The sequence below is a fragment of the Ascaphus truei genome, chromosome 1, assembly GCF_040206685.1.
Source record: "Ascaphus truei isolate aAscTru1 chromosome 1, aAscTru1.hap1, whole genome shotgun sequence".
Lineage (NCBI taxonomy): Eukaryota > Metazoa > Chordata > Amphibia > Anura > Ascaphidae > Ascaphus > Ascaphus truei.
The window spans coordinates 533,238,515-533,250,375 of NC_134483.1; the positions used below are offsets into that span (position 1 = coordinate 533,238,515).

Consider the following 11,861-nt stretch of genomic DNA (forward strand, 5'->3'; position numbering starts at 1 on the left):
ACCCCAAATGATACCTTTTTGGAACTGGGTGGTCTCTCCGTATAGGAGAGACCACCCAGTTCCAAAAAGGTATCATTTGCTGCAGTCCAACATTGGTAGACTCTTGTTCTTTTTAAGGGGGAAAAAAAGAATATTATTTCTAACACCATTTATTTACACATTTAAGTTTCTGTACAAAATGTCTGCAAATGTCCAGGCTGCTTTACGTGGCTTTTGTTTGTTTTTTTTAATTGTAGTATCAAATAACCAGCTGCATTAACAGGGCCGTGTTTATCTTTTAGCAACTTATTCGAGAGATGCAGCAGATGGCCAGCCGACCTTTTGCCTCCGTCAACGTTGCCTTGGAAACAGACGAGGAGCCTCCCGATCTCATTGGAGGAAGTATAAAGGTGAGCGACACTGGGTAGTTGTGCCTTTTTTGTGGTTTGAGTCCTGAACGCTCAAAGATTGATGGGTCATGTGTCACTGATACATGTTAGTATGGTGACGAGCATGTTTTAGTTTGTTGCATTGCTGTTCCTACACAAGCACTGCCCTATGAGTAACGGGGTACAAACCACTCGATTTACATTGTACCTTTCTGACTGTCAAGGTTCCTGTGGTAAACCGGCATTTTATCGTAGGGATTCCTAGACCACTCCACCCTGCTGTATAAAACAATATTAATTTGTGCTGCATGTTCCTGTTAATTGATCATTTTAACCGGCGGCAGTTACATCTGTGACACTTGCCCACCCTGCTGTTATATCAATCTCAATCCAATTCGAGAATTGTACTGTATGAGAACTGTTCACTTGCTCCGTGATGGTTGCCCCATTCTGTGTTAACACAATACAGATTAACATTGGCAGACAAGGCTGTGACATTTATTTTATGTTGAACATTTTCTAAACGGGCAGCCCTTTGTCTCTAGCCTTGTTTTCCCTGAATATTTGCTGTTTCGTATGGTTTTAGATTGCTGTGATAAAAAAAAAGTTTCCACAATTGTCCACCGCATCTCACAATCTCTGGAAATATTTACTTGATAAAAACTAGGTTGACTTTTAACATTCTCTTAAACTGGTTGTGAGATTAATGTTTTGCACAGCCCCTAAAACAAACTACAATGCTTATTTCGGTCTAATGCATGTCTTGAAAGCAGCAGCAAACACTTTACTTTACCGCTAAGTGTCTCCAGAGCTGAGGGGTTCCCAGAGCTGAAAATAGCTCGGTTTAGCTCCGTAGCCCCACCCCCTGCCTCCAGCCGTAAAAATAATCCACATCCCCCTGAAATATGCGTCTGTGGAGCACCACAAACCTATACATCTTCTCCTAGTTTAAATGTGTGTATCACTGCGTTTACTAATCTTTCCATTATATCTCAATATTTTGTTGCATGCATTACTGCTGTGAAGTGCTATATACATGGATGGTGCAATACAAATAAAGATGGATACATACATACTACTCTACATAAGGGGTGTGCAAACGCTTCTCCCTGTGCCCCCCTGCCTACTCTCACCCCCTGCTTGGGCCCCCCCTGCTCGGCTTCAGGGTCAAATGACACAGTGGGGTAATGTGAAGTCACGTTGCCCTGCGGCGGCATTTGACCCTGGGTTGCCATGGTGATGCGTCGCTGGTAAGTCAAGTTACAGAGGCCTCGCGCGATCCCCGGCATTTAATTTAAATGCCTTCGGGGAAGCACGGGGCCTCTTGTAACCGACGCCCCCCACTCCCTGAACATCTCGTGTCCCAGCCATTTTGCGCACCCCTGCTCTACATGGAGCTTATAAAATCTGTTTCAGGATGCACTGAAAATGTACTCTGTTATTTTACAAATATAACAAAAAGCTTTTCTAAAGCTACCGTTTAATATTGGAAAGTGGATCATTATAGGGCACGTGGCATATCATATGTGTTTTGACAGTGAAGCACTTGTTTTCCACTGCGAGTAGCCAGCTGGCAGCTCGTTCTGAGGTTGTTGTGTAAGGAGCTTCCATCTTCCAGCTGGACAGGACAAGTACAAGCTTTGTACATTACTGAATAGTTAATTCCATAAGGAAAGTTACTTTACCTTTTAGGAGATGTGATTTTCAGATACGGACGGTTTTGGAGCATATTTATATGAAGGGAGACAAATAAGCCTTAACACCAGACGTGACACCTTTTTTTTTTTTTTCTTCCAAAACTAAGTGGGTCTTTTTTGAAGCCATTCTTTTTCTTAGATTTAGCACAGTAGGTGTTCTTGTATTCACTTTTATATTGCCTTTTTGTCAGACTAAAACCTTTTATGTGAGTTTTAAAGCTTTTTTGAGTGGTGCATTTGTATCCCTTAACACACCAATACTACAGATAAGGAACGTTGCTGACATGTATTATTTTAGAGATTTGATAACGGCAGCGTTTTCTGACTCTAACTACTTTTACTGTTGTTTTTTTTGCCTTTGTGATGGCCAACTTTGTTTTTTCTTTATTCTGACTCTGCTGTAGATCTATTGCAATTTCTCCTTAATCTAAGCAGTACTTCAGTACTAGGTAATATCTTTTTTATTTGGACTAACGAGATATTATAAGACGGGCTTTCAAGAGTTCTCTCTCTTCCTCAGGTCCGGCAATACGGGTTTCCAAAAGATGCCAGGAGTTTAACAGCAAATAAAATTACCACTTGTGAGCACATTCAGGTGTGCAACCCTGGCTTTTGTCATTCTCTCTTGGCATATAATGCTTCCACTGCAGCCAGGGATTCTGGGTAATGACATGCAAATGAGCACTGTGTGCCACCTTTTGCTGCTTATCCATTTTAACACAGGCCCCTATAAGCTTACGCCTGCGGTATACTGTAATATGACAGTAAATAATACGGCAGGCATAAGCTTATAGGCAGCCATTTTAAAATGGACAAGAAGAAAAAGGTTCCACACTGTGCTCATGTGCATGTCAATAATCGGAATCTCTGGCAGCAGTGGATGCATTGCATGCTGAGAGAGAATGGCGAATGACAGGGTTGCAGCCCTGTTGGGCTGGTTACTGTACGGTGGAGGGTTTGGCACTTTTACTCACAATAAATTATTTTGTGTATGCGTTTAACACAGGTGTAAACACAAAGATAATAATCTAAGGCTGATAATGTAGAGAAGTAATAGCAGGGGGGAATAGTAAATAAACAGGACAATACATGGATGAAAGGGATAGTAAGAAATGTGGAGAGCATGTAGGACCATATATCAGCAGTGTGTGTGGTGCACGGGGAGAAGGGGTTGAATTGTAAAATTAAGAGGTACTGTAGGATGAAACTGTACAAAAAATTATGATCGTAAGTAAGAAACCCCTTAATCAGCATTAAGTCTTTTTAAGTGTCAGAGCATTATCATTTTGAGTTTAAATGATTTCTGTTCTTGAGAGCATTTAAACATTCCTTTTCAGGATTTGTATTTTGAAGTCATTTTTGGAACGATCTGGCTGTGAGAAGTTGTGTCCCACTCTTTCTTCTTCATGGTGTTATTGTGTTTGTGCACAATGTTGCTTCACGGTGTGTTGTTGTCTGTGCAGGTTCATTCTACTTTGACGTTTTGGGCTGGTTTCACCGATGTATCATCCCTGGTTACATACTGTATGCTGCATTGAGTCCTATATACCACATTCCTGGATGTGCAGCAGTATGATCCTTTCACATTGAGTGTGCCATGTTTGTGACTGACGGTGAGATCTTGGCATACATGATTGCAGCTTGTGACGTTGCATGGTCTCCGTGTCCTTGAGTTCATTAGGAAGTTTTCTGGTGACTAACTTCTGTCGGAGGTTTGGCGGTGGCTGGAATGCCAGGATGGGAGGTTTGGGGAAGATGCCTTTTAATGTTTCACCCTGTCCCATAGGTTGCAGATCTGTGGTTATTTATCACATTCCCCCCCAGAGCCGGGCTGTATTTGGCCACTTGTGGTATGCGGGTGGTTACTTTCCTTTCTAGTTTTTATTCAACCTTAATCTAATCATCAAATCTTAACCTTAATCTAAAAAAATCTGAATGTTAGACCACAAAGCAAAGCTTCAAACGTTGTACTATTTGTAACCTCCAGACAGTTAATATATTTATTGCCCAGTCTTCTAGTTTGGGAGGAGGGTTGGGTGGGGGTTGCCTAGTGTGGGGTTTTTGTTTTTGGTTCTTTGGGAAATGTAATGTGCAACCCGATTTTGAAGTAGGACAGATTTTTCTGGCCTGCATAAAACAAAGTTGTGACTGGGGCACATGTTCGATCTTTCAGTCTGCCCTACACGTCTAGGAGGTAAAAGCTTAAAGCAAACGAATGTCCTGTTCTACCAATAAGATGCAAACACGCGTTGTAGTAGCCATAACAAGCAGTAGTCCAAATGGTAGGAGGTAAAAAGATAGAGAATCACTAATGGCACTTTATTTGCTGTTAAACTCATGGAATCTTTTGTAAATCCCCCAAAATATAAAATATATATTTTTTTAACAATGGGTTAGTTTGGGTGGATTTCTTCTTTAACTTGCTGTTAAATGACAAGTAACTGTTGGTCTATCGGACCAATGAGGGTATTAGCTCAGAGGTGGAAAAATCCAAGCCCATTCAGTGCTGGAGAGTTGCAGTGCTAGTCGGTCATCCCCGCATCTGGCAATAGCACAAACTATCCTGCTTCAAGCATGATAGGTTGCGTTGTTTCTGCTTGCTGCGGTTACTGACAAGCCGGTCAGCACTGCACCACGAGGTCAGGGTGGAGGGGTAGCGAGGTGGCTGGGCAGCGCGCACCCCTGCTCCCAGTGTTCAGCCTAACGTGTGTCTGTGTGTAGGCTATTTGTCAGTGACAGATGGCGATGCAGACAGACACACACAGCTGAACATGGAGAGGGGGAGGTATGCTATGACAGGCACTCCCGTTTTCTATAAAAGCTCTGGCTCCTAAAAAATTCACCTGGCACCTAAGTTGTTCTAATATTTTTGTCCACCCCTGTAAATTAGCTGATGTCTCTCACACACAGGTTTAGGTTTATGATGGTTCTAGTTTCTTGAAAAATCCTATGTATTGAGAATTCATAGTGCAAGCATGCTTTTCGTCAAGGCCGCTTAGCCGCGCTCACGCTTGTCAGTGAGCCCCTGCAGCCGCAGTGAGAGCGGCTTTAGCAAGGGCTCGCACATGCTTCCGCGGGCGTGCGAAGACTTGGCACTTAATATTTTAATTAGTTTGCGCGTTGATGAGGGCGAACCAGCTCTGTGACGTCACTGGCCCACCCCCGGACGGCTCGCATAGTAAAGCCAGGCACCCGCTTTCCCTCAGCCTCCGCAAGACTGAGTCCCCTGTGCCGCTGACCGCGCTCATGCTGGAGCGGTGACGTCACCAACTCTCCAAGCATGAGCGATGGGTGTCCGCGCTATTTCGCAAGCGCAGAGGGCAATGCAGGCAAGCTGAGAGCGGTTCAAAGTCAATTTTTTGGCTTGCGCATGAGGGCGTGAGCCGGGACATAAAAATTGAAATTGCCAGAACCAACCTCGCCCAGCACCGCGTGCTCAGCGGCGCAGGGGACTCGGCCTAAAATGTATCTAGACTTATGATTGCATTGTCCATGGGTTCTTTAATTACTGCTCTCCTCATTATAAGAAGCATAATGCAAGTAATTTTATTCTAATATTGCATACAGCTGCAGCGGCCGTTATTCGAACACTTCACGCGTTGTGTACATCGGAATACCCATGTCATGACGCGGTATGTCTTCCAACCTTACCGCCTTAAGACGCAAGTGCAGGCGAGTGCAGAAAATGGCATTTTAGAGTTCTGGTTTGTAAACACCTTAAATTGACACAGTAGCACAGTACTGTACACATTACAATTCATTCATTTCATTGCACCCAAAGAAACAGAATCCTTGAAATTCAAACACAGCAATCGCGATAAGCGCGGGTGCTTGGGGTGATTGGCCGCGTTAATGCTGCGTGGAATACAGCAGCGCACACGAAATCAGCACCGTGATTTATTCGAATAACGACTGCTGCATCTGTATTAACATCTCTTCTGTTTTGGTGCTGAGAGCTCACCTGTGTAATACACTACCAGTGGCTGGCTTAATGAGCATTAATTTCAGTTGCGCAAGGGGTGTGTTAAAATGTGTGATATCAATACTTTCAGCAACATAATTAATGTTATATGGGAAATGCCCAAGATTTCATCAAAAATGGCTATATGCTGCTTGGTTTGATGAAGCTACATATCCCCATTTCTTTTTACCAAGGCCTGTTTCTGCTATATGTAGCATTGCCGCTCTTTTAAAATGTTACCGTTTAATTCTGGAGATATTTACTGAAAATGAGCCTTTTGGGGAAATTAAAATGGCCACAGCCACCCTCCTCAAAACGGGTGTTGCCATGGTAACGGGTGTTGCCAGTGAAATCTTTAAAAGGTGAAAACGCGGCAAAACCTAGGTCTTGAATAACTGAAAAGCAAGAAAAGAAAATCACAATCTGCTTTAATAGGTTTCATGTTCAATAAGCTTGTAAGCTATCTGTGACTTTTCTTGTACAGCCCTAAACATGCTGCAAAGTAAATGTGAGGATCCTGCGCCCTGTCCTACTTTAGGCCTTGCCTCCGCTGCCTACTACAGCGTCCGCTGTGGCGGACGCTGCGCGCACGAGAGCCCTCCCCGCAATGGCGCCGGGCCCGCTGCGAGGGGGGGCAGCAGGACTCGCGTCGAGCGATTAATCACGCCCCCGGCGGTTCAGCCAATGAGGGCGAACCTGCCGGGTGACGTCATGGCCGCGCCCCCGTCACTCCTCCGCCACGCCCCCCCGGTCTCTCTGCCTGCAGTGAGCTGCAGACCGGGGAATCGGCTGAACGCGCCGCCAAAAGCGCGGACACGCGTTACAGCGGAGAGACCGGTGCCTTAGCCTTAGACATGGCATGCTACAATCGACTGTTGGTAGAAATATATATATATATACATATATACAGTGTTCGATAAACCTATACATTTGCTCGCCCCGGGCGAGTGGATTTAACCCCCGAGCGAGTAAATATTGGCCCAAGCAGCACACGTTTAGTACTAGGTGGCGAGTAGATTTTTTTGTGATTTGTCAACCAGTGTGTGTGTGTGTGTGTGTGTGTGTGTGTGTGTGTTTTGTTCACATCTTACAAATATGGGCTATATAATGTTACTTGCAAGTATGCTGTGGGAAACGACATAGGAAAGAGGGAATCATGTCCTGTTTCATTAGACCCGTTTTGCTTCTTGCAAGACCTTGCCCTAACAATGTTTCTACATTGATTAGGAAATTGATTTATTTTTTCCTCTAATTAAACTTTTTGTTTGGAAGAGTGCGGGTGTGTAATCAGCTGTAATTATCTCCAGTGGGTTAAATCCGGTGAAGGTCATCTGGGGAACATTGTCCCAAATTACAAGCTGGCAAATTAATTACATTTCTTATCACTTGTAATTTGTGGAACACCAAGCAATAGTTGCAAACCTCTCTCGAGCGAAAACATGGACAGATTTGAAAAGGTTAAATGGCAAATGTGTTATGTTCATTCATTTTTATTGTATCTAATTTAATATAGTTTATTCATGTGAGTGTCAATTAGTCTGTAATGTTCATACCGGTAGGTATATAGAATGTGGCGGGAACGACTTAGCTACCAAATATATGGAAAACTCAAACGGGATAGGTGTGTTTGAGCCAGCAATTGGAGATACTCTGAGACTGCTCTTAAAAGGAAACAGAGACTTCTTCTGTATGCATTGAGCATGCTTCTGTTAGGAAACTTTTCAGGTACATTAAAATGTGTTGCCACTTAGGAATTCAACACAATCGGTGGGAAGAACTTATCTAAAGCTACCAAATGGCCTAGTTTTCCCAGGACAGTACCTAATATGGAGAGGCGTATAGAAAAGCACTAACAAGATATCAAATTATCTGTAGGCTTTCTAAAATAACAAATAACTTTATATTTCTGTTCCTAGTCAATGTTCTTTTAATCCTATTCTCATCGTCAAGGATGCTCTGAGCTCCCTTGCAATGAGTTCACAGCCCCATGGCGCTCATTGGTGCAAATTGCAATTTGCATCCCTATTTGCTTTATTGCTTGTTCTGCTAATAGCACTGCTAATTTTAACGTACACGCTCACTTTCTAAGTTGCCGTTGTAATCAACTTTGCTAATAAAATTCCTTTTTAGTAATGTTGTATGAAGAATTAGTGTACTAAAAAAAAATACCAGCTGAAACTACTACTGTGAATCATCCCTTCAGATGTATCTGTAGGAAAAGACTGAAATAAAATAGAAGCAATAGGAACACATTCTGCCTAACATCACTCACTACCCATGATGCAGTTCCCTGTCCAGAACTGTGACCTCACCACTCCCCTAAATATGAATATAGTGTGGAGGTGGAGAGCCAAGGCGGCCTAGGACATTTGGTCGCAGCCATTTTGCCACGACCAAATCTCCGCCAGCGTTTTGTTGCAAGTTACCTCGCTGCAAGTACACTCGCTGCTTCGCCACAGAGGAAAGTCCCTAACCATAGCACTTACCCTAAAAGCCCCTAATCTTATCCCCTAACACTAACATGCTACGCTAAAAACCCTAACCGCTAAAACTCCTAAAGTTAACCAACTACAATAAAACGTAACTTATCGTAGAAGCAGCCGGCGGCAGAGGGTCCATCGGCTGTGGCGGGGGGTCCCTCTGCGGCTATGCGCCAGCGGGTACTTGATTGTGGCGAGCTTGCCTCGCTCAAAGGTCACATTCTGAGCCTGTCCCTTTCTGTATGGTAGAGGTTAGCCTAATGGAACTAAAGAAGTCCCTTAAAAAAAAAAAAACAGTATTGAAGTACATAATGTTTAAAAAAGCAAACGTAAATTCACCTTTTTATTCACGTGAAACAAATCTCTACAAATGGCTATTTCAAGATATCGGTATTAAGCTTTAAAAACGCTGCTTCCTTTATTTATTTATTTTGAACACCTTCACCTAAGGAAAGGTGCTGAAACAGGAAAACTTCCATTTATTCCTTTCTTTCCTGCTATCAAATTTGTTATTAAGGCAGAGATGCTCAATTGTAGTGCACACACTCTACATACTACACTCTCATTCTCATAATCAAATCTAGATTTCTGCCCCATCAACAGAACACAGCCCAGCAGCAGCCGCGGTTTTCTGATGGTAAATGACTTCTTTTTTTTTTTTTAAACAAAATAAATTCCATAGCTGATCCTACGCCGGGGTAAAATGAAATGCATAATTTACAGAAGCACGGAGTATATCGTTATCCTCTCTCCTTTTCATAGTGTTTTCCTTTTTTGGGATGTGCTATCCTTTCCTTTTACTTTAACGCCGACAAATACTCAAGCATCTGTGCTGTGGATGTCCGGAGAGCCGGCACTAGATGCAAATCTATACCGTGAGAAGATGAAGCACCCAATAAAAAGATCAAGAAATAGAGCCCGAGCGGGTGTGTGGCTGCATTGTAAAAATGGGAGACAAAGTGCCCAGAAAGTGATCAACGGTTATTGAAAATAAAATAAAAACACGCAGCCTCGAACAATCCAAGCTGCATTTTATGTTTTCACTTGGTCATAAAACACTAATTTGCATGGCACTGAATGTTAATTCATTAATAGACTTATGTTGGCGTAATAGAAGGCATAAATAGTTCTGGGTCTGATTTATCTCTCTGACATTCGCTTTTCCATTAAGCCCTTTAAATAGTTTAATGGCACCATTTGGTTCCTGCCCACACATGGATATGTTGCAATTTATTCTCCAATAATTGCAGTGGGGGGGAGGGGAAGCTTGTCTCAAGAACAATATTAAAATGTTACACCTAGTGAGACAGACAGTAATTACTAACTTTGTATGCGGTAATAAAGATACTTAAACACATATAACTTAAGTGCTATACACTAGTTTACAGTGTAACATGTTATCTATACTAAATGGACATTGACAATAAGACACAATTTATTGAGTTGTTTTCATGACGTACTGTATGTGTACGTGTGTATAGATATCGATATAGAGATGAAATGACATAGAGATGGGGTGTGTGTGTGTGTGTGTCTCTGTATATATGTATGTTATCTATCTCTATCTATTTTATCTATATATACCTCTATATATATATATATATATATCTCTCTATCTCGCTCTATCTCGCTCTCATCAGCCACAGAAGTGGGAATCGGGCTTCAGTCATGGACTCTCCAGTCCTTTTGCTGCAGTATTTACTGTTGCCCAAATATGGCTGAACCAGTCGCATTAGCAGATGCGGGATAAAATGTATGCCTAAGTGATGCAGAAACAAAATGAGTGTTCTGGAATCAGAGCTGACTAACCAAACCATTGTGATAAAATTACAAAGCAATATATACAAATAACTTGCAATGTTTTGTTATATAATGGAATAAGCACGATTAAATCAGCAGGTACTTGCTGGATATGAGTGAGGTATTATTGAATCCACATTTCCCATTCCACCTGCTTCTTCCATGCTGTTCCATATGACAAAAGGGTATTTGCAGTGAGCCACCGTAGTTGTAATTTATTTACCAGGCAGTATGTTTATGGCATATACTTAGTCTCTGCTTAAAGTATTGTTGCGGGTATCAACATTGCGGTTATACGAAGGACAACACGTGTGGAGTACTTACATTTTGATTTTGTTCCCTCTGAGAGCCTCTTGTATACAGTATATACAGTTTCTCTACTGATAAGTTTATATTGTACATTCACTACTGTTTTTAATGGTTATCAGTCTAATTGAGTGAGTTAAAGCTTCAACCATGCCCAAAATGATAAGTTTTGTTTTTTTAACGGGATTTGGATCCGGGGGGAGTTGCACCGTCTTCAGCTTTGAGGACCCCTTTGTTCCTGAGATCTGTGAAGTTTCTGGCATTTGTTCCTTGTTTCTCATGGGGATTTTAATGGCTGTCTAATAGTAAACTATAGGATGATGCAGCTCCCTATTGGCTCATAGGTTCAACGACATTTGAACGGCCATTTTGTTTCCCCTAATGGGGAAGATACCAGTAACTTTGCTAGTAAGTACCTTTGGGAACCAGCTGCAAAAACTGCGATCCAGCTCCAAAGGACCAGTTCCAAAACAAAACAGCAGGCAGAATTGCTGCTTCACCTATGTTGAGAGGTGACATTAGAAATATGTTTTTAGTAAATCTAGAAAGGGAAGCTCTTTGGGGTGACGTATTTCTGCTTTAAAACCTGTGTAAAGACATTTTTCTTACAAATGCTTCTTTCTTATCCTAGACTGTCCCGAAGCCGATCGCCTTGGAGCCATGTTGTGGTAATAAAGCGGCAGTCCTGTCAATATTTGTTCGGCTACCCCGAGGATTAGGTGGAATTCCACCACCTGGACAATCTGGTAAGTACAAAAATGTGGTGTTTTGATACTTTATACAGAGAAGGCTCACCCCCCCCCCCCCCCAATTGCCATAACAGACACCTCAAATGAAGAGATTGGTGAGATCTCAGAGGCTCACACACGTCTTCTGAACAGACAATTGGTATATCCATAATCGATCTAAGGCACGTACTATAGTGCCGGGCGCACGCGCGGAATTTTAGTTGGCTGACAACAGTCAGCCTTTCGACACAAGGACCGCGCACGGCAGGGAGAGGGCAGCCGAAAGACAGCGGCGAAGATGAGGAAAATCATCTTTTCGCGCCGCCGTGTGTGCGAGAGCGTGCGAGAGTGTGAGCGTGAGAGTGTGTAGAAGATTAAAAAAATATTTATTAAAGTTTTTTTTAATTTAAAAATCTAATCTAGGACTTCCTTTCACTCACACAACCCATGCACACAAATATATACACACACACACACACACACACACACACACACACACACACACACACACACACACACAC

At 42.5% G+C, this 11,861-nt stretch overlaps 1 protein-coding gene across 1 annotated transcript in view; it reads left to right on the forward strand.

Annotated features, from left to right (window-relative positions):
* The window catches only part of ATRN (attractin), a 209,501-nt gene extending 198,102 nt beyond the window's left edge, over positions 1–11,399 (forward strand). Inside the window, exons 27-28 of the mRNA XM_075572654.1 lie at positions 282–389; positions 11,244–11,399. Of these exons, the coding sequence (XP_075428769.1) occupies positions 282–389; positions 11,244–11,384 (249 nt within the window). The 3' untranslated portion in view covers positions 11,385–11,399. The remainder of the gene's footprint in view (positions 1–281; positions 390–11,243) is intronic.
* Positions 11,400–11,861: the final 462 nt, after the last annotated feature.